At 47.1% G+C, this 23,618-nt stretch overlaps 1 protein-coding gene and 1 long non-coding RNA gene across 6 annotated transcripts in view; one reads left to right on the top strand and one right to left on the bottom strand.

Moving 5' to 3' along the window:
• The window catches only part of LOC140915540 (uncharacterized), a 60,697-nt gene that overhangs the window by 3,733 nt on the left and 33,346 nt on the right, over positions 1-23,618 (top strand). The gene's annotated exons all lie outside the window — the stretch shown is intronic.
• The window catches only part of FAT2 (FAT atypical cadherin 2), an 83,787-nt gene that overhangs the window by 54,832 nt on the left and 5,337 nt on the right, over positions 1-23,618 (bottom strand). For all 4 annotated transcript variants that reach the window (XM_073355298.2, XM_073355301.2, XM_073355302.2 and 1 more), the window contains exons 2-3: positions 10,530-13,824; positions 9,466-9,780 (exon numbers count right to left, since the gene is read on the bottom strand). In XM_073355298.2, the coding sequence (XP_073211399.2) occupies positions 9,466-9,780; positions 10,530-13,794 (3,580 nt within the window). In that variant the 5' untranslated portion in view covers positions 13,795-13,824. The remainder of the gene's footprint in view (positions 1-9,465; positions 9,781-10,529; positions 13,825-23,618) is intronic.

Raw genomic sequence — 23,618 nt, 5'->3', positions numbered from 1 at the left:
AGTTGTAGTCATGTAGAGAGACAAGGTGGTTAAGGTGATATCTTTTATTGGACCAACTTCTGTTGGTGAGAGAGACAGGCTTTCGAGCCCTGAAGAAGAGCAACGTGTGGCTTGAAAGCTTGTCTCTCTCACCGACAGAAGTTGGTCCAATAAAAGATATTCCCTCACCTCGTCACAAAAAGTTAGTCACAAAAAGGAGGCCAGACAGAGATGGTGGGGGAACTGAAAACAAACCAGGTTCTGGCTAAGCATCACAGTAACAGAGAAATGAAGGAATAGAGGGTGGGTGGACTGGGTCCTACTGATCATCATTATTCTATGACACATGTATCACGTCCCAGGCTAACCCTTCTCCGTGGATAACGGAGGACCCCGCTCACCAGCACGGGCTGATTTTGCTCTATGTCCATAACTCCTGGGTACAATGGGGGGGGGTCTCTCTTCCATTGGCTTCTCTTTCTGACCCCAGGGCAAGTTCCACTAGGGCAAACTTGTTTCTGTGCCCCCCACCCCGGGCCCAGTCACAGCTAGTGATGCCTGTCCATGGTTTGCTAACCGGCCTGTCCTGAGCCCAGAAAGCGCGTGTGGTTAACGGTTCATTGTTCTAATTCCCAAACAGAGCTATAGCGCTACGTGCCTGCCCAGACACACAAATGCAAAGTGTGTTCACACAACTCTGGCAGCTGAGCACTCGGAGCCCCAGAGGCGGAGGCTGGACACGAAGTTCAGGGGAAGCCGGGTGGAATTTTTTCTTTGTTGCCATTCTGTTAGGCACACTCTGAAATCAGAGGGCTAGAGTGGAAGGCAAAACCATTATGGAAGGGAAACTTCCATTAGCTTTTGTGCTCTGAAGAGATGTTTACACACAGCTGTTCGAACCACTTCCTCCTAGGAGCTGGAAAAAAGCACCCCCTCCCCCACTCCCCCCAGATAATTGTTGTTTTCCTTTCTGATTTGGCCAATGCTGAGCAGGCTTTCTAATGGGATTTGAAATCCACTCTGGATTTTTTGGCTGATTTCCTTGTCTGTGCCCCAGTGCACAATAATGGTTAAGGTACCTTGTCACGGTTTGGAAAGGCACAATGACTAGCCAGGAGGCTCGAGCTCCAGAGGCCAACGCAGCTCCTACACACAACATGGAGGTTAGATGCCACTGGAGCGGTTAACTCCCTCGAGCTCTTACTGCCTGGGTTAATCATTGAGCGGGGTGGCCTTTTTACAAAATCCCAGACAAGAACCATCACAAACATGTTTACTCCTTGGTTGTCGCCTCCTCAAGGCTGGTCCTGAAGATCACTTGCAAACTAACTGAGGTCCTGTATCGTCTTTACAGTTCTTTTCCAGCTGGAAGAAAAGTTTGCAAGGCCAGGAATGCACAAGCCCTGTGCTTGCAGCCTGTCCGAGCCCACGTGCTGACAATGGAAACAGATCATTTCTGCCTGCAGCGACAGAATGCCTCCTGTTCATTGTCAGAATAAGGGGAAAGAAAGCCAGGCATGCTGGAACAGGAGCAGCAAGCAACTGTGCGTTGGTATCAGCCAACAGAAAAAAACAGCTTCTGCTGGCAGAGCTGGGGATAGGGTTCTGACCTCATGCCCAGCTCGGGCAAGAGCAGAACCCAAAGAGTTAACACAGAGAGCTCCAAGGTCAAGGGCACCTGAATTTTTCACCACAAGGCCCTGAAAAAGGAGAAGGTAGTTTGCCTAAAATCCTCTTTCTCCCTTCTGTTGTCCCCTTCCCTCTTTCATTTCCCCCCCCCATGTGCTTTCTTGCTCTACCTCACCCTCTTTCTTTTATTCTGCTCTCCCATTTTACCCCCTCATTAGACCCTTCTCCCTCTTTCTTTCTTTTGGCACAAATTGTTAACAGCGACCATTGAAACGAACTGTCAAGGGCAATGGTGGATTCTCCATCTCTTGGTGTCTTCAGATCCAGACTAGATGCCTTTCTGGAAGATATGTTTTAGCCACACACAAGTTATTGGGCTCATTAAAGGGACAACTGGGTGAAAGATAATGGCCTGTGACATACTGGAGGGCTGACTAGACGATCTAACGGTCCCCTCTTTCCTTATATCTCCCTGTGATGGAATGCTCACCCCACACTAGACAACAAAGGGTTAATGTGGCCCAGGTGGGGTTAAGTAATGCAATAGGCCACATCTGAGGGAGGATGAGCCTTGATGAGCAAGCCCTGATTAAGGATGGAGCCCAGCTGAGTAGGAGCAGGTGGGGCTAGTATAAAGCAAGGAGGTTTACAGCAGAAAGGGGCTGCAGTGTGGAAGCCTGCAGTCATTCTCTGGGCTTAGAGAGGGAAAGGAGGAGACCCAGGGGGAGAGAGAAAGAACTGGGATCCTGGCCCTGAAGGAAGAGTTTACCTAGAAGGGTGGTCGAGCGGAAGCCTGATAGGGATGGAGTAGGAAAAGGCTCAGGGAAATGGCAGCAATGTTTGGGATGTTGCAGACTTTGGCTGGTGATTAGAGGGTCCCTGAGCTGGAACCCAGAGTAGTGGGCAGGCCTAGGTTCCCCTGCCAGGCACTGGGGAAGTGGCACAGCCTGGGCAGTGGATGGGAAGGCTGCCTGAGACAGTTCATGTGGAAAGACTGTGATATCCCAGAAGGGGGAAAACACATATCTTCACCAGGGTGAGTAAGGGCTGTGCAACTGGTCCCTAAAAAGTTACACCTGGGATGACATTAGCCCAGTAGGAACATGGGGACATTGGAAGTAACCAGGGGTCCATACATTCCAGCATCCTGTCTCTGACAGTGGCCAGTACCACACGCATGAAAGGAAGCTTCAAGAACCACCCCTAAGTGGACAATTCTGGACAAAGCTTGCCAGCAGGTATAAGGGATGGGGGTGCAGGAAGTCTGGCCTAGCAGTCACAGCTGGGCTGAGGTCTGCAAGAATCAGAGTCAGGCTGGAGATCAGAAGCAGTACTGGGTTAGAATCGAGAGGCAGGAATTGGGGTCGAAGTCAGGATGGAGACAGAGACCAGGTGAAGTCTGGCATTACAGCAGGCCAAGGTTTGTGCGGTTGCCCAGACAACTTCCTGGGGTTAAGTAGGGGCACTGGGCCAATCAGACACTGTCACTCTGGATCTCTTTGGCTGTACTTCCTGTACTATCCTCCATCCTGTCCCCTGGCTCTACTTCTCTATGGCCGCCAAGCGGCACTGTGGGAATATCTGCTGCTCCAGGCTCTGCAGACCTGGGTTCTAGCTGCCAGTCCCTTATACAGGGGACACTTCTTCCTAACCTGTTCATGATTCGCTTATTCCCCAAAGCATGACAATGTATATCCCTTATCTAATGTAAGATGGTTCCATCTAAGGTGACAGTGGATGCTCTCGTTCTCCATATAAATATCCAGCCCTTTTTAAATCATACTTAGCTCTTGGCCTCAGAGATGTCTTGTGACAGTGAGTTCCACAAACTGATTATGCAGTGAGTGGAAGAAGTGTGTGGAGATGACCTATTGCTCCAAGTACTGTTCCTTTAAGGATGCCAAGTAAGATGCTGATTGCACTGAATTTCAGCATTTTGAGTGAAGTCAGCAGTGAGTGCTTTCCATGATGAGAATGGTTTCCCTGGTATCAGGGTCACCCCTGACACCATCAGATCTGCCCTGCATATTGCTGATTAGGAGTGAACACAGTCTTCACGGCTGTAATTCATTTGGAAAGAAGCAAATGCTTTCCAGCGTTCTTTAGAACCATGGTTTGTCTTTGAAGAGAGGGATCTCCTGTGCTCAGGTCAACCGAGGTCACTGCAAAGGTGATCCGAGCGAGGGGTGGTTTCATAAGCACCTCTTTGGCTTGTGTCTCCAGTTCCTAATTCCAAGAGTCAAATCCAGGAATGTGAGATTTGGTAATAAAAGCCGGAGGATTTGCAGCTGGAACAAACCCGCGCATGTAAAGGCTTGTCACAGGAGCATGGGGATAGAAACCCAAGACTTATTCCGGCTTCAGCTTATACAAGGACTTTAAATCCAGTCTCATCTGCAAGTCAGTGCTGTATGCAGCCCTCTGTTTAGAGGTGACAAAGAAAAATCCACCCCACGAGTATTGCCAGCATCATGTAACGACACTGCACTATTGATGTTACAACAGTCAGCAGTTTCCTAAACCTTTTGCAGTCAGATGGGCAACGTGTGCTCAATGGGACCGAGCAGAAAACAGGTGTATTAGATCTGGGTTAAAACAAAGCCCAAAATCAAGGGGGAAAGACTGGGGATGTTATACGCCAAAGCAGCCCATGAGCAAATATGTTGTTGCTCAGATGTCCTTCTTAAAATCAAAGTCTGAAGACCCACAAATGACATTGATTACTGTGTCTGTAGGAGGATGTCACAGAAGACAACATGCTGAGCATGATTGGCAGGTGCTGCTTGCTACAGGGTCATTATAGACAGGCGGCTTCACGGCTAGACTTTCAGCCTCGCCTCCTCCAAGACAAAGATATACATATCTTTGGGGGGGGGAGGGATAGCTCAGTGGTTTGAGCATTGGCCTGCTAAACACAGGGTTGTGAGTTCAATCCTTGAGGGGGCCATTTAGGGAACTGGGGCAAAAATTGGGGATTGGTCCTGCTTTGAGCAGGGGGTTGGACTAGATGACCTCCTGAGGTCCCTTCCAACCCTGATATTCTATGATATCTGAGGGCACACAGCTACTGCAAGTCATAGAGAATATCAGCTGTCCTCTGAAAAGGCAGAGCTGGAGAAAATTATGCCTACCTTTAAGCATAAACCCACAGTGATCTTCAGGTACTAGGCTCCCAGCTGCCTCCTGTTCAGGGGATTTTTATAGCCAATGTAGCTAACTTACAAGACCACACACCATTTGAGCTCACAGCACTAAAGCAGAAAGTGACCTTTTCCTCCCTGAGAATAAGGTGCCCATAAGTCTCAAAGCACCCTTAGATCTGCACAGAGGGAATGGGCTGGGAGCCCAGCTGATAGGTAGCAGATAAGGAGAATGGATTCAGAGACAGGCATGTTCCCCAGCCCTGGTCTCCTGAAAGGAGGAACTCAGGTTTAAAGAGGGAGGGGAGCAATGTCTGCAAGTCTTTCTGGTTCCCTCCATGGTAAGAAACACACAGGGAAAGAAATCGGTTTCTGGAAGCAGTAGCCCCTCTGGATACAGGAACCCAGTAGTAGCAGAGAGCTCAGAGATGGAGGATGTTTCCGATGAAGAGATACTGGCTGAGTGAGTAGTTGGGGAAGGGAAGAAGATACCAGTTTTCTGAGGCAAAGTGGATACCACGTATTCTACATTTGCTTGTCTTCAGGACAAGTGACCAAAACCACCCTGTAACTCTGACATCCTCATTCCCTCCATAACACCCCCTCTCCACTTGCAAACTCCCCATACACTAGAACACAATTTACATCAAAGAATGACTTCTAAATACTAGGCATATCCAATGTAGATGTCTGCAAAAGTTTCCAGCTAAAACTATGACCCACAAAAACTCCACTGCACCATCTGCTAGGCTGGGCTGGGGATATTCCATTGCCAGAGGCAGGAAGCTCTCATCTTCACTATGTTTATTCCCTCTTCTTATTAAACAATAACCTTTGTTTATTACCCCTCTTCTCCACCCTCTCTCAGGTATCTGAGAAGGGGGACAGGGTTGAATCCTTTATACTTGCTCTATGCTGTCTGGGAAAGCCCCTTGTTAAGGGGTCATTCTTAGGGGGGCCCTTTCTGTTCCGTGCAAACCTTGTAGCTCTGAGAGAATGACTTAAAGGGGACTATCCCTCCACAGAACAGCTCCAGTGTGGGTTGCATCTGCTAGTGTGTCTCAACTCCGAACAGGAGGAACCTCCCTCTAGGACTGAGAGGTGGAGCGTAACCTCTGTGGCCCCTGCAATTCTTGGCTTCTCTGAGACCACCAGCAAAATGACAACTGTGGGGAGGGGGCCCTCTGTCCACAGGGCACTATACTGAGACCTGCCCATCTCAGCTCAGGAGAGCACCAGAAACCTTATCAAGAAAAGAGCAAGTAAGAATATAGTAAATGAAAGCAGCAATTCTCTTTCCCAGGCAAGGCACCTGCACTCTTAAGATCTGCAGTGCCCTGTGGTGGACGGGCTTGTTTGAACATGTTATCTCCTGCTGCCACATCTCATAGCATGGGGTGAGGGTTAGAAGCTGATTGGTTGTTACAGGTGATGGGGTTCTTGCTAAGGGCAGAGAGTAAATTAACCTTTCTTTATAGACAACGTTATCAGTAAAGGTGAGGGAATTCAAATGCCAGATGGTTACAAAACCTTTCCGGGGCTAGGCCTGGTGCGCTAGCAAGAAGGGGTTGGGTTTGGGTTGGCTATACTCATGCCCTTCCTGGCATTCCCAGCAGATAAGGACTGAATGGGCATGGAGTCTGAAACACCACCTAGCCTTTGGAGGTGGGGGCCCTCCTGGCTGGGGGAGGTAACACAGAGGGTTTGTGAGTGCAGTGTGGCTAAGGAGAGGTTGCTGTCTGTTGTGTGGGTCAGAAGATGCCTTCAGTACACAGAGCTCTCAGTCTGACCCAGCACTAACCTCGCAGTGCAAGCCAAAGCCCAGTATGCCTGGCTCTCTCCCGCTAGCTGCCAGAATGCATGGGCATTGCTGACAAGGTGAAGCTGGGCTTGTGGGGGAGGACTGTGTTGATGGGCATCAATCTACCAGGCCCTCCTGCTGGTTGATTTTCAGAACGGTGTCTGGCTGGTGCCTGAGTGCAGCTATGGGAGGGTCTTAACCAGAAATGGGGAGAGGGTGAATTATGGACTGATGTGGGGCAGGGACCTTTAGGGTGCATTCCGTACTCGGGTGGTCATTCCCTCTCTATGAGATGTGGGGGCATTTCAGCCTGGTTGATCCTTGAGACTGAATCTTTCTGATTTGTTTCCAGTGCCACTGTAACATAAACTCGTATTTGTCCATTGAACAAAAGCATTTTACTAGGGAGATGATGGGCTATGTATTTCTGGAGACCTAGACTGTGGTGTTCTTCAAGTTTAAGAAGTTTCCTTCTAAGTGTGCTGTTGGCTCATGACTCTGAAACCTTTGTGCCGACTCTCATCTCTTCAGTATTTGCTCAAATTGCATGACTAACAACAATAGACTGTGTGGCTTCCGCTTGAAATTACTCATAGCTCGTAACTGAAGAACATAAAGAAAGTAAAGACTCCCAGTCATGTCCAGTCACAGACACTTCTGCCTCAGCAAATTCAATCACTCAAAATATTCTTCTGTCTTTGAATGTTGGGGTGATCTCAGAGTAAGTGTGGTAGAATTTGGAAGCGATCACTGGTTTTGGAATGTAAACCCTTCTAGAACCTTTCATGGTCTTTCCTCCATTTAGTAAAGAGAGAGAGAGAGGCGTTTTTTGCCTTTGAAAAAGCATGTAGAATAAAGAGCTAGAATATTGGAAAAAACTCTTCAGAGTGTGTTAAAAGCTCTAGAGGATTCATGGTGCCAGAAACTTCTCTGGGCCCTTTTCCTCTCTCTTAAAATGTAGGTAAAGTCACGCATTTTGCAGTGAATTTTTTGTGGTTGTTTCTTGCACAACTATGATGGCTTTCACTGTCCGGAGAGGGTCAAGTAGATCCCCATCTCAAACACACTATAAATCATCACTGACGACAAAGATCAGGATTCCGCCTTCCACCACTTTCCAGCCATCGGTAGCCTCAGGATGAGACACAAGAAGATTGTATTTGTAGCCACTTTAGTGGGGCAACCAACACGTTCCCTTCCTCATCGTGAAATCAGCATTGTGTAAACTGTCTACAGCCCAGAAATTTAGACAAGCTGTGACTTTATCTGGCAACAGCAATCAATGTCTTCTTTTTAAATTCTGTATATACTTGCATGTAAACCTAGGGGTGCATACCAATGTTTCCAGGCAATCGTTTTCGTTTTGGATGACATGCAAGTAAAGGGGAAGAGAAAGGAAGCTAGATCAAGTTTGGAAGCAGGTCCTCTCACTGCTCCCAAGCTCTGAGTTTAAAGAAGAGTCCTCCCACCAAGTGATAAGGTCACCTCTCATCAGATGCACACAACCCCTGAGATGGAGAATACAGAGAGAGGGACAGGAGATGGCTTATATGTGAGTCACGCATTTTTTGTTTGTGTACAGACATTTCCCTTCGAGGTGAGTCAGCTCATTTGGATTTTAGCCTGGTTGTTCTAATGTAAAATTAAAATATTGTTTTTATGTGGATGCTGCAACTCTCTAGCAGAGTGCATAGTTACCAGGGGTGCAGAGGAATGTAGAGCTGCAATTGCTGAAGAAGACAGATGGTTGGGAGGACTCCGTGATATTATCCAGCATGTCACCATTTGTGGCCAACATACAGTACCATCTTACAGGGAGTACAAAAAGAGTCTCTACTGAAACCTGGAGGTTCTTACCATTTACTATACTATACTATACCTGCCTCCCCCACATGGTCAACCCTACAATAGCTCAACATCTTAACAAGCCAGGGAAGGGGTTACTAGAGACTGATGAGCAACACACATTGCCAAGAGCCAAGTTAGTTTCACTTGCCTCTTCAGTACATCCAGCTGCCGTAGCATACCGAGAGCAAGGAACATTAACCTGTTGCATTATCCTGGTACTGCCATGCCAGACTCATTTAATCAACCCCATACCATAGTCAGATTCTTTGCCCTCCTTGCGCCAGTTCCCAAGAGCTGATATAGTGAGAGGCCTGGCAGAGCTTTCATTTTCAGACCGGCCCCATGTCAGACTACCATAATTTGGGGAAGCTGTTTACACTGAGCATCAGTGGGCTTTGGAAGGCTCTCACAGATCTGGCAATTAATGCTGAGATAAAAGATGTAGTCTGGAGTGATGGCAGAAAGAGGCTGAGTCAATACTGGTTTCAGAGTAGCAGCCGTGTTAGTCTGTATTCGCAAAAAGAACAGGAGGACTTGTGGCACCTTAGAGACTAACCAATTTATTGGAGGATAAGCTTTAGCAATAGCACTGGCGAACCAGAGGAGTCCCCAGGTATAACAGAATTTGTTTTTATTGAGCCTGTCGTAGGGTGATCATCCTGTTCTATAACCAAAGAGTACCTTCCAAAAGGACACTTCCTGCTGGTGCCGATACACTTGCCACTGGCTTACGCTGCTCAGTGGGGCAGTTGATTGTAAATATTAAAAACAAATTCTTTGTGTCTCTTTGATGCTCTCAAAGAGGTAAAACAATCTTGTTTCTTTCTGAGAGCCACTTGGCTGCAGATAAAGATTGTTACAGCTTGTGGGAGTGCCAGTGACAGACAATCGGCCTCTTAGCAGACACTGTACCTGAGGATTTGGATATTTGAAAGAAGTCACCATTAAACTGCCCTACTTCATCAGAGGCCAGCTGTAATTTAGCAGCTGTGCACTCTCCTGAACTGAGTATGCTCTGTGCAACACTCCATGTGTGCTATGGAGACACTGAGGCTGTTTAATCCTTACCTGTGACAGGATTAATGGTGAAGAACCCTTGAGGATTTCCATTTACGATTTGGAAAGTCAGCTTCCCTGCAGAGCTGCTGTCTGGGTCCCTGGCATCAAGCTGAAGGACAGAGGTATTCATGGGGGAGTTCTCCATGACAGAGGCATAAAAGACTGGTCTCGACATCTGGGGCGGGTTGTCATTGATGTCGGTGACTTCAATATAAACTTCGGTCACAGAGGACAGAGGAACTGAACCTCTGTCAACAGCTAACACTGTCAGCCAATAGTGAGAGGTAGATTCTCGGTCCAGTGGTCCCACAGTCTGAATTGTACCTAGGAGAATTACCAAAAGCTCTTTCAATGGATTCCAAGAACTCCAATAAACTTGCACAACAATCCCCTTAAAAACTCTGGGCTGGAATTTGTGTGTGGTCCACTAGCAGTTCTGTGTTACCATGCAGGAGATCTGAGTCTCAGCACTGGATCTGGTGCATGAGGTCAGGCTTATCTCGGAGATGAAGCTTGCATACCTTGGGGTTCTAGGGTGGTGGAGGGGGAGAAAAAGGGTTGAAATGCTGCAGCAGTAGACCCTGATGACTGAAGTGAGTCATGATTTAATACTCTATCAGTCCAGGTGAACAAGGTGCACGCAAACCTCACTCTGCTGTGGGGCCTATGGCTGGCCCAGGCAGCCCTGGATGTGGGCAATGAAAACCAGGACGGGGGCAGGGAAAGTGTGTCTGGGACATATACCAATCCCAAGTATCCCTGAGCAGCTGCAGGTAGTGGGGCTGTTATGGGACTTTGGCTGCTCTTGCAAGGTATCTTCCCCTTGCAGAGCCCCTTAGGGAGGCAGGAGGTCCACACATTGGTGAATTCCCATTGGGAGCAGCTGCCACTGCTAGCGCATGGGGTTGCACGTTGCACTTCCCTGCACAAGCAAGGGTGATTTGAGCTTACGGACTTTGCAAACAGAATACAGAAAGGTTCCGGTGGGTCAAAATTCAGACCAACCACAGGATGTCATTTAAGCCAACCTTCACGGTGCCCCTTGACATACCCTTACACTGGCCTGTCATTACCTGTGTCCTCTTCAATGCGGAAGACAGCCAGGCCAGTGCCCTCTCGGATGAAATATTGGAGTTCTCCATCCTGCCCCTTATCTCCATCCTGAGCTGTTACCATCATCACCGATGTACCCTCGGGACTGTTCTCCTGCACCCCACCGCTGAACACAAAGAAGGCAAAGCGAGGAGGGTGTAGGTTCTCGTTGATGTCAAGGACATCAACCGCCACGTGGCAGAATGAAGAGCGAGAGATGGGCCTCCCGCCATCGCTGACTTGTATGGTCAGATTGTAAAAGTTCCTCATCTCATAGTCCAGCTCTTTCTCCAGCCAGAGAGCCCCCGTCAGCCTCTCCATGTGGAATGTCCTCTCCTCATTGTTGATAAGGCTGTATTTTAGCTCTCCCCCAGAGCCAGCATCAGGATCAAAGGCTTCCAGGAAGAGCAGAATGGTCCCCAGGGGCAGGTCCTCAGGGACCTTCACATGGTTCAGGGCTGGGATGCAGTGTGGGGAGTTGTCATTTACATCTTCCAAAGTCACAACCAGATCAGCGACTGAAAACAGCTGGTGGCCCATTCTAGGCTGGTCCCTGGCTTCTATTTTTAGCACGTAGCGAGGCCACAATTCTCTGTCCAGGGGGCCAGTCACTGTCACCTCCCCGGTGACACTGTTAATGACGAATTTATCAGTGGGGGTGAGGAGGGAATATTTTACCTTCCCATTGTCATCCATATCAGCATCTTCTGCTTTCACCTGTGCTATAACTGTCCCTGTTGTTACATCTTCTGGTATCACCACCCCATATGTACCTGGTGGGAATTTAGGAGCATTGTCGTTGGCATCCAGCACATTCACCGCCAAGAGTTTCCATGATGACCTCTGAGGAGTGCCAAGGTCATACACAGTAATGTTAAGGATGTAGAAACTGGTTCGTTCATGGTCTAAAGGTGAGAGAACTTGGAGGAGACCCATCTCCATGTCAATTGTAAAACAACTGTCCTCATTTCCATCAGTGATCACATAGACCAGTTTGCCGTTAAAGCCAGTGTCAGGGTCAACAGCTGCAAGGTCAACAATGGTTGAGTTGACTAGGGCAGTCTCTATGATATCGATAGACCTTGGAAAGTTGTCATCAAACTGAGGTGAATGATGATTCACATGATACTGGTTCACAGAGGTTTCCTCCTCCAAGCCTTGGTCCTTAGACAGAGACTTGATGGAGTGGATTATATTCTCCGTCAGCTGCTGCAACACCCCCGTCTCCTCACACTGCATGTGGACTGGGAAGCCAGGGCTGACCACAGTGATGTTAACAGATGTAGGTGAAGCATAGTTCTCTCCATCTGTTGCAGTTATTTTCAGCGAGTAGAGGGGTGACTGCCCAGCAGGAAGATCTCTGAGAGAGGTTCTAAGGGAAATGACTCCAGAGACAGGATTCAGGTCAAAATGCTGAAGCTCATTGCCAGACGTGATTTGGTATCTTACGTGCTGCAGTTCATCTACATCAATGGCAGATACTGTGACCACGGGGTGCCCAATAGATAAGTCCCATGGGATGCTTCCATTGCAGTTTGCCTTCTCGAATACTGGGGCATTGTCATTCAGGTTGCTCAGAATGAGGGAAACGTAAACCTCGGTCTCGTGGCGGAAGGGGGATCCCCAGTCTGATGCCCACACACGCAGATGGTACCATCTCTGCATCAGTTCATAGTCCATTGGCTTGGAGGTGGAGATGATGCCTGAGTATGGGTCAATGACAAATGGAACTTCTTTCTTGTTGGCTATGGTGTAGGTGACAAAGCCGTTCTCCCCATGGTCATGGTCTGTAGCCATCACTGTTAAAACACTGGTGCCAGGCAGGACGTTTTCATCAAAGGTGCCATGATAGGAAGACTGAGTAAAAGTTGGAGCATGGTTGTTGCAATCAATGATATCAATGGCAACAGTGGTGTAGGCCTGGCTGTTGGCCGTTGTAACTTCAAGTTCAAAGTGAGACTGGTCTTGGAAGTCCATCGTTCTGACTGTAGTTATGAGCCCAGTTTGAGGGTTGATTTTAAACCCTGTGCTGTCCAGAGTGGGTCTCAAAATATACTTCAGATTTGGAAAGACTGGGGTGATTTTAGCCATAGCAACTTGGCTCCCAGGTGGGGAAAATTCACTGAGCTGGACTCTGTACACTTCCTGCTGAAATCTGGCAGAGACATACTTGGAAGGAGGTATGTGGATAATTCTAATCTGTGAGCACAGAGGTGGTTTGCTCTTGTCCTTGGCCTGCAGACTTAGATTGAAACCAGAGGGATTAGCCAACCAATTGATCTCTTTGGTTGACACAATCATGAACTCATTGCTCCCAACAAAGGATTTCATGGCTTTGAAATGCCTTCCTGGATCTCCGGCTACAATATCAACTGAATCGATCCCGGGTTCTGAACCACTAGCTTCCACAAACAATGTAGCGTAGAGGAGGTCCTCAGCTGAGTCAGCTGGTGTCACCGTCACTGAGGCAATAGCTGGGGGCTTCCTGGCAGATGGCTCCACTTGGACCACCAGATTAGCTAGGTTTCCGAATCCATTGCGCTCGGAGATTTTTCGCATTCGGTCCACAGCCAGGACCTGCAGCTGGTGTTTCCCTCGGTATGTACCATTCAGCCTCCTGGCCGTCATCACTACTCCGCTGGTGGGGTGCACCATGAACAAGTGTGAGCGGGTGTGGAGGGCGTAATAGAACTCTGCATTCTGACCCAGGTCAGCATCCGTGGCACTGACCACGCTGATGGCAGTTTTCGGAGGTGTGTCTTCTCTGATGGTGACTTTGTACGAGGGGGGTGAAAAGAGAGGTTTCAAGTCATTCCTGTCCAGAATGTGGATCAGCACTTTGGCCCACGCTTCATAGGCAAAGGCTTTCTCTGTGGCTTGAATTATCAACATGTAATTGTCTTTGACCTCCCTGTTTAAAAGCGCCGTGTTCCCGCTCCTCATTCTGATCCTCAAGAAGCAGAAATCCCCAACCGTGTGCTCCTCGGTTTTAAAGAGACCGTCGCTGTCCCCAGAAGCTATTGTGTACCTGATGGCCCACTCTGGGTCTGTCACGTAAATGCCCATTTTGACATAGCTCTCTATATAGGTCTTGGGGGCAGAATTCTCATAGATTGTGGCGTTATAAAAGGGATGGGTAAAATGTAAGGGGGAGGAGTTGCCTTTCTCAGAGCTCCCCAAGCAGGCCAGACAATGCATCAGAAAACAAGCAGAGCTCAGGACACGCTTCTTTGTAGCAAATTCCATGGTGTGTGAGGCGGGGTGTCTCCTTGGGCCCTGAAGTGAGGCAAAGAACAAACAATTAGTGTGTTAGCTAACATGGATGGGGGCAGTTATATTAAATCTCGCATGTTGCAGCATGAGAGAAGATGCAACAAAAACTAAGGATGTGATTGAACTATGCATTATGCTCACATCCAGCAGGACCTGATTTAAAGAACCATGATCACTCTCTAGGAAATGTCACAAAATAGGAACACAGGAATTACCAGACTGGATCAGAACCATGGTCTATCTAGTCCAGTGTCCTGTCTCTGACAGTGGCCAGCACCAGGTGCCTCAGGGAAACCCCTCCGCTGGGAGATGTGGGACAATCTGCCCTAATCTCATCCTAATCCCTAATAGCTAGAGATTGCATTAAACCTTGGTGCATGAGGTTTTCTGTCCCTTCCAAAACTCTCTTTTTCAGCAGTAGCTATTATAACTCAGGGTCACCTTTTTCTTCCTATAAACGTTCAGTCCTTCTTTGAACCCTGCTGAGGCAATGTCCTGTATTTTACTGAACCCTTGCTGAGCTGTTGTGTGCTTCCTCTTGCTGAATACCAAGACACGAGTGTTTCTGCAGTGGCTACAATCCTAGTGCCCCTGCTGCCAGGTTCCTCCACTGGCATTGCACCCAGGTCTGTGGAGCAATAACGCTATCATCATGAATGTAACTCTCACAAAGACGTGACTGTGACGTCACTGAAGGAATGGGGCGGCAGATGTGTCGTTAATATGGAGAAATGTTATTAGTGAGGGTGACAATGGTTTATAAATGGCCAGGGTATTTTTTATGAAGCTAGATGAATGCTTGTCTCTTTGCATTAAGGGATGAAACTGGGGATATTCACTGATAATTCAAGCTATTTATAGGCGCCTCTATTTCCCTTGGATATCCCAGGAGATCACAATCTGGGACTGTTCCTTCCTCTTTTAAATTCAAATTGCATATCAAGTACCAATACCTGCCAGTTGTTCGGCACCTTACTAATTTAAACAAGAAGGACTTGTTTTTCCAGATGCTTTTTCAAGATTCATCTCTTTAAAAGATGGGACTGGTTCAACTTCCTAGTTAAACCAAACATTCGGAACAAATGATCTGAACCCAAGTTTGTGCGCATGTGTGTCAGCTTCTCTTGCTGAGATGGCCAATAAAGAGCTAGACACTATCATTCACACCCAGCCTTCATGAATAAGTAAAAGCCTGTCATCCAGCAGTCTGACTGACTGGAACAAGACAACTGAAGTTTAGCTTTTGCATATAGATTCATAGATATTTAGGTCAGAAGGGACCATTATCATCATCTAGTTTGACCTCCTGCACAACGCAGGCCACAGAATCTCACCCACCCACTCCTGCAAAAAACCTCTCACCTATGTCTGTGCTACTGAAGTTCTCAAATTGTGGTTTAAAGACTTCAAGGAGCAGAGAATCCTCCAGCAAGTGACCCGTGCCCCATGCTATAGAGGAAGGCGAAAAACCTCCAGGGCCTCTTCCAATTTGCCCTGGAGGAAAATTCCTTCCCGACCCCAAATATGGCGATCAGCTAAACCCTGAGCATATGGGCAAGATTCATCAGCCAGATACTACAGAAAATTCTTTCCTGGGTAACTCAGATATGTGGCTTGGGTCACAGGAAAGTGCAAATATCAGAATGAGAAGCAAAAGCCAATGTCATGTGGATTTGGTACAGAGCTGGCAAAGTCTTTACTGCTATAAAACTCGACACTCACTGAGTCCTGAGCAAACGATGCAACACACATGTGCTTAAAAAACCCTCGTAGGACAAGGCCAATCTATCAAGAGAGACATGCAGTTTCTTCTAAGCCTGAGAGCTGTGGTAGAAGAGCTGCTTGTTACTTAAGAGAGCGCAAGAGTCTGGCAGCGTGTAGGGACTTGTCTGAAGCTGCTCCTTTACAACATTGTCATGGCGGAAGCTAGAAGGAGGACATGTGGGTGTGTTTGAGTGTGTGTGTGTCCTATAGGTCTGCAAAGCAGGAAGAGTTTCTTGTCTCATACAATCCATGTGAGGAGAGTAAGCCAGCATTTTTTAAAAAGAGTGAAAGAGACAGACATCACTTAAGAAGGCAGGATTTTCCAAATGGCATCAGACCATTAACCTTCATTTCTGGTATCTTTTCTCTAGCAGGGCCAATGCCGAATGCTTTAGCATATGGCAGAACATTCCTCCTGACTCCCGCCGTTATTAACCTATGCCCTAAAGCATTCAATTTAATTACCCTTATCTCAGCGCGCACAACTACTGATATTATGTTTACATACATAACTGTAGCCGAATTCTAACCCCACGTGTGTGTTTCTGCAATTCCCATTAAAGTCAATAGGAGCTGTGTTTGCAAACGTAGAAGCAGAATTTTGCACTTAGCCATTACTAGAACGTTCCCTTCCCTTCTTGCTCTCCTGAAATAGCAATTAAATTCCTACAGATTTTTTTCCCCCTTTTCATTTTGTGAGTGGACAATAATCCTGGTTTTCAAACTCTCCCACCTGTGGGCCCAAGGGAAGCACAGTCACTGAAGCCAGAGGGTCTCTAACATTTTCATTCTACTGACCACTTCCTAAGAGAGCTGCTCATGGACTCACCTGCCTTTCCAACACCTCTCGCTCCCACTGCTTTATCCTCCTGAAAATTCCTTTCTGCAGATTACAAGGAAGGCATCCATGGACCACACTGTGAGAACTACCAAGCTAAGATTCATTTGGGACAAAGCCCTATAGAATTTAATAGAAAACAGTAATCTTTCTGGGTTTTTTTTTTATCCATTCTATAGAATGTAATGGAGAATCTATCTCTTCTATTGGATGATGTAAGACATCTATAGAAAAGAGAACATCCTGTGTCAAATTCAATAGGTTTGCAGAATAATTTCTATAACCCCTACTAAATATCTATGGCACCCATTGGTGTCTTCCTTATTAAATTTGATTGGACTTCTCCAAAAGGGGAAGCTCTGAAGCTGAGCATGCAGGAAAATCATAGCGCAAATAACACTGCTGTGCTCTTATATCCCTAACCTAGTCACACCGTCACGTTGTCTTTTAGTTTATCTTTGGGCAGGAGTAACGAGACACATAGAATTTAAAGAGCGGATGGTGTCAATGTTATTAAAAAAACAGCCTCTTCCAGTGAAGTGTTATGAGGCCATCCTTTCGCTTTCACCAGAACTCTTACTTTCCAGTGCAAGGAGATGACTCAATGGAATTTCCATTTATTCTGTTCTCCCTTCAGGTGTGGCAGAGTACCTTGGCTTCCTCAGTGCTGGGTAGGCTTTAGGTTTAAGCTTTAGCCACATTGGTAGGTTCAGACAGATGGTTTCTGGAGCTTCCAAGGGTGAGGTCAGCCTTTACTTAGGTAAGGTGATGGAAGGGAAAGGAACCAGGGACATCCTGGGAGGGCTCTGTTTCTCTGACAAAGCTTTCATATAATTCGGGCAGTAAAGATCTCCCCAGAGCGTATGAGGTGGAACTAGCTGGGGATCTTTTTTTCGGTAGGTGGGAATAGGAAAAGAGGATGAGGAAAAAAAACAGGTGACAGATGTGTAGACATGTTGGTTAATGCATTACTGGATGGTGCTCGGCTACTGCAGAGCGGAGCATGGAATAGAATAGAATAGAATATGGTGCTCCTTAAGATAGGGTGTGCTGCAAGTCCGTCCAAGTTCACTTCCTCCTTCTTAAGAGAAAGGTTCTGATGTGAAGAGACTGTGTGTTCTAGGGGTCCGTCCACTGGTGCCAAACTTCAAGCATAGGAAGCAGCAGATTTTTTAAACAAATCTGAACACAAAAAAACCTTAACTATCTCGGAATCTGGCTCTAAAATCCTTAAGATGCCTCCACTCAGATCTCTAGCTTCAGCTCTTTCCTAGGAGCTGTAGTCACTGTGTTTGTCCCGCGGCTACTAAACTCCCTAGTGTAGGTTCACCCTTTTATAGGAACCTTTCCCAGCATGTGTAACGCCGACAGATCCCGGTCATGAGCGGGCAGGATTGAACCAGCAACCTTGGGAGCTTAGTGCCTGAGCCTCTAATGAGCTCAAAGCCAACTGCCTAGTAGCTAAGGCTGTAGAGAAGACTCATTTTATCTCTCTCTCTCTCTAAGTGGTCTCGGTGTCACTAGATGGGACAGACCACCACACCCAGAAGGTGTGTGGGTTACACATGTTCTTCTGGTAGTTGGAAACAAGCAGCGGCAGCCCTAAGGTGGCCATTTTGCATCTGATTTCTCTAGGCTGCATTTCCTTCCCTTCCATATTTAACGTCTGTTATGGTTTTCCCTGCTTCCCTTTCTTTCTCATTCCTGAAGAAGTGGCAGGTCTTCACAGGCCGTTGGTAACAGGAAACAGAGCATTTGGCTTCTTTGTTGCTGCTTTAAATCAAGCCCAGGCTGGTAATGACCAAAAGTTACCATTAGCTATTAGCTGTTTGGTATCTTATGTGCAGTGAATCTGGTAGCTCCCCAGTCGCCAGGTCCCAGCGGAACATTTGAAGAACCACCACCACTGTTGGCAACCTAGTGTCAGCAGAGGTCAGTGTGTTCACAGCTGGGATCACCCTCACTCCCACAGGGCAGGTTTCTACAGATCAGCGTTAGACACATGCGACGGGCAGCAAAAGGATTGCTTCCACAACACGGCTGCTGCTCCTGCATGACTTCTGTCCCTGGAACTGTTAACCTGATATCTTTCACATGGACTAAGCTCACAAGAAAAAAGGTTCAGAGAGGAACCAGAACACCTGAGAAAGCAGTGACAAAGCTCAGCCAGAAAGCTGGGGAAAATGAATTGCCCACAGGAGCAAAACTGGTCCGTTATGGCCTATCCTAGGACTCAAGAGAAAACCCTTTAGGAAAAGGCCAATAGAATTTTACAGCAATGGAACCAATAAGGTTCTGCAGAACCGTAGTAGGTTTCTATGACTTTGAAACCTTACAGATGAGGCTGTGTATGTGAAGGGTGTAAAATAAACTGAATTTAATATCACAATAAACAGGAAATTGTGAGCAGGGTGTACTGCACTGGCCTGGTGAGGGAGTAGGGCATTAAGGGAGAAGAGACTTTAAGGTGAGGGGCAGTTCATTACTCTGAGGTTTCTGCTGCCTAGTTCAGGGATCCCTGAATCAAGATTTAGGTGTAGCGTGCTGCATAGGGTCTGGGTTTTGCCAATAGATTAATAGAGAATGAAATCCTTTCTGTGATTTGATTACCCTGTAGGATTCTATAGGAGTGACATTATTCTCTATTAAATGTTAATATTCAAAATAGACAAGCTTTTCAGCAGGTTATCTTCTATAGGAAGCAAGAAAAACAAATCCCTTCCATGTCTTTTGGAGCAGTGACTCAAGAAGAGACACAGGAACCCTGTGACCTGGGCTATACACCTTTCTCTGGCAAAAGTTGTCTATGGGGGTTAAATCACACGCCCTGTACCATGATTTGTAGCTCCAGACATTCAGAGGGCACTTCACGTTCAGTTTCAGGGAAGCTGTTTACTGCCCAGCAGACATAATTCACATCCTCTCTCCTTCACCTACTTCCCTTCTCAGGATCCATTTCACCTCCTGAGGCCTTTACCTTCTGGTACCGGGGCGCACATGGAAGGTGGGTGTATTTCTGCTCTCTGGCTGCAGAAGACCTGACAACGCTACAGTCTTCACTGCTGTGTTCTGCTTCCGCAATCTTCCCTGCACATACAGTTGAAGGGATTCTACAGTTCTATACATTGCTCCCTGTTAAAGTGCCAGTAGCCAAATGCTAGGAGATCATTCCTCGGTTATTCAAGCTTTGTTCATGAACACCAAAAGGGGATCAGAATTTCTGGAAGGGTTGAGTCTTATAGACTCAAATACCTAGTAAACCCTTCTGTTATGCTTTTAGTCAGGCTACATTTTAACTGAGGAACGCTCTTGGTGAATCTATATTAAAAGTGTGTCCAAGAAGTCTGGCAAATTGAAACAAAAAAACTGGCACGGTGATGAGGCTCAGAGGGGGAAATCCTTTTGATATGCGGAAACTAAATGATAACTAATAACTGCATGATAAAGTCCAGGCCCCATTACCCTGTGTGACTCACAGCTAGCATTTGACATAAAGAAAAGTTGTGAACTGCCTCTTGTGATTTCCCAGAATGATGTTAGCTTGTGATTCTGCAGTAGCAAGGGACGGCATAATGCAATATACAGAGCTTGCATGCTTTTTGGGTGTGCCTCCGAAAAGTGGGGACAGCCTTGCAGAAAGGAGGCGGGGTGAGGGCCAGATACCTCCCTGAGTTCTATCCCCTCCAAGGGAAGCAGGAAAAAACACCCCAAGCAAGTTAACTCTGAACATAGCTGTTGAAGTGAATTCATCCCTTGGGGAACTCCAGGGATGCATTCTGTTCCTAGAAATGCAACCTGCACTCTGCTCCTAGAAATGTCCTTTTTCCATGAGACCTGGAGGAAAGACTGGATTTGGGATTCCCATTCTCAGTACCCCACCCCCTGTCACCCCTATTTCTTGCAAGAGATCTACCCACCCTTTGTCATATATTTCCTGCCCTACTCCTCCCCTTCATTTCCCAATCACCTATTTAAAACTTTGCACAAAGCCCAGCCAGAATAGTTCTCACAGGACGAACAGGTAAATACACGCCTACCTCTTTCCAAAGGTTGTTGGGGGGGGAAAAAGCCCTGTAGCTGCTCAAATTACAAATGACAGGGTCAGTTTTACTGTGGTTTTAAAGTACAAGGGTCACAAAGGAAGAAGGGAGGGAGCTAAGGGAGCAAATTATTTAGCAAGGTGGGAGCAAAGCCTGAGGGGGGAAGGACTCCAGGAATGCACCTTCTCCTGGCTCAGTGTGTACCTGAACAGGAGGGACACAGCATGAGAAATTCATTTAGGGCCAAACATTGCAAAATTAAATCAATCAGAAAATAATTAACGTTGTTCAGTATAGAAAATGTAGGATTAAAAAGTATATATTTTTAAAGAGGACATTTATCCATGTCGCTAATAACACCTTGGATGAACACTGAACCCTCTTGAAAAAAATCTTATTTGCTTTTCACAGTTCATGCCGTTTGTTTACAATTTGCCATTTTCTCTGCTTGGTCCCTGTTAAAAAGGCAGGTCAGTTTTATCTTGTATGGAGATGGTTTCTAGTCAGTTTCACTGCTGTGTGCTCATGCACAAGCATAACCCTGCAATGTCTGAGTTACCAGGACGAAAGAGCCATGTTATGGCTGCTCAATAAAAGGGTTCCACTGGACTTTAAAAAATAAAAACAATGTGAGGGAACCATTTCTATTCGGCTTAGGTGTCAGTGTTGCCAACTCGCACCACCTTATCGTGACTGTAGTCTCCTGACATTTGGGGCTTTTCTTAAAGCACCAGCTCCTGGATTCACGTGCTGACCTGAGAATCTCTGTTTTCATTTTGAAAAGAAAAGAAAGGTTCTAGCCCTCAGAGTTGTGAAGTAAAACTTGAAAATGCGAACCCTAAGCACTAAACCACCAGACGACAAATAAAAAGAACCCCCGTTTTATTATTTTTAAAAATCTCACGATTTTTAAGCCAATCTTGTGATGGGGGGGCTGGCTCATGATTTTTGAACATTTGGGGTTGGCAATGCTGTATGTGAAGTGAAAGCTTGTTTGGGGGCAGATTTGACTGGATAGTATCCCGTTAAAGAAATAGCATAGCGGATTTCACAACAACACAGCAATGCCGCTACCCTCTACAGCCTTTCAATGACAAGCAGTGTGTGTCACATAGCTTGGCCAGAGCACTGAAAATCATTTCCTGATTGCTAAGCAGCCAGGAACAGCATGGCTGGTCATTTAAAACCCGGTGCGTGGGCATTTTATGACCGAGGTATGCCCTGGCTTGGAATGACCCATTAAATAATTGTTCCAGCTAGGCTGAACATCCTGCAGGTGGATGAATGACTCCCCGCTAGGGAGGTATTTAATTTAAGCAACGGCCTTCTTATTCTCCAGAGGGCCTTCCTCAGTCCTATAAGAATTTGTTGGGGTGACAGCACACCCTTGGTTAGATACTCACATCCAGGTTGTGTCTAAAACTTGCTGATTCTTCCTGCATAAGAGCTCTAAGATATGGCCTTTCTGATCCATCCACACTGCTAAAACTCTCAGAATTCGTGTCTATCACTACTACATCCTCTAGCCTTAACAAATGCAATCTCACCCCACTCATGTCCATTCAGATTGCTGCTGCAAAAATAACTTTCTTAGCTGATCACTTTGACTATGTCACTCCGCTGTCTGCAACCTGCTAGTGGCTCCCCTTTCTCTGTTGCATCAAACATAAGCTACTTGTCTCCTTTATCTGTGAATAACCCATGCACCACTCAGGAGGCTTTCTAGTACCAGCATGCCATCAGCACCGGGACAGTTTGATCTAATGCTGTTTGTAAGAGCGCGTGGTCCTGAAGGAGTCCAGCTAAGGAAAGAGACCAATAAGACCACCAGCTACAGGGCACTGCCGTGGCAGTGAGTCCTGTATAAATGCCTGGAGTAGAGAGAAGATGATTGCCTGCAGAGATGTCACTGTTCTTATACCCACTCTGTGAGCTGGTCTGCTATCCATAGGAGAAGGTCAGGAGGCTTGAGTTTGGAGTATCGCTGGGTGGGTCAGTGAACCTTAGCAACAACAGCCCAGGTGAATACTGGTAATGCTGCTTGGCACTGATCTGGTTCCATTCTCATGAGGCCTTCAGAGCACTTTATAAATGATATCTGATGAAATCTCACAACACCCCTTGGAGGAAGGTAAACATCACTGCCCCCATTTCACAGACAGGGAAATGGAAACATCAAGCAATTAAGTGACCTGGCCCCTCTCCAGCCTTTCCAGCTTCTTCCAGCCCAGGCAGCAAGACGGAATGACGCAAACTCCACAGAGCAACCAGCCTAGGTCTAGCCAGCCAGTCTTGACATCAATCATTTCATCACACAGGGCAAGGAGGGTGGGAGCCTCCCCATGCAGTAGAGACTCCGTGGCTGGGCTACTGAGCACTGGCCAGCATCCGCAGCTGCGCTGCTTGGTGTTACTCCCAGGAATGCCATCTGGTTTTGAGTGGGTGGTTAGCAGTGTGAATGCAACAATGCACTCTGAGTCTGTGCCACATAAGTCGGTGGGCAGGTGTGTTAGTCTAAACCCCTTCCCCCTTGCTCTCTCTCCCTCCTAGAGGCCTGATTTCCTTCATCTCCCAGCTCCTCCTCCTCACTGATCACAGTCTGCAATCTGCAGCTTTTGCAACCTATCCCCTGTTCTACTGGGTTCCAGAGGCAGTGATCCTTCCTTTTCCAGCAGTTAGATACCACGGTGTAGCCTGGGAGGTACCTGTGAGGTGCCACCTCGAATGGGTGATGCTGAGGATAGCAGCCATGAGAGCTTGAGACAGAGCCTGCCTGGAAAGCAAGTTCACAGAGGGAGGTGAGTAATAGCTTTATTCCGGCAGGGAGCAGGGTGGCTCTTTATGGCTCCCGTGGCACCACACCTGGAGTACTGGGGTCAGTCATGGGCACTTCATTGCCCAAAAGGTAGAGAACTTGGAATGTGGTTTTGGAGACGGGCAATGTAAATGGCTAAGGAATATGGAGGGAGTCACTGTGGTTAGCGCAGCCAAATGATGACTGTCCCTAGACATGGGAACCTATTCATATGTGCAGCATGTAAATACCAAGCATGGGGAGGAGTTATTGAGTACAGTGCACACGGGTATACTTAGGAGACACAGGAAGAAATTCAGAAAGGCGACCGGTAGGCTGAATATTAGGGAACACTCCGTGG

This window comes from Lepidochelys kempii, chromosome 8 (genome assembly GCF_965140285.1).
Source record: "Lepidochelys kempii isolate rLepKem1 chromosome 8, rLepKem1.hap1, whole genome shotgun sequence".
NCBI lineage: Eukaryota > Metazoa > Chordata > Testudines > Cheloniidae > Lepidochelys > Lepidochelys kempii.
The sequence above is the reverse complement of the archived record's forward strand: the minus strand, read 5'-3'. Positions and strand labels throughout refer to the sequence as shown.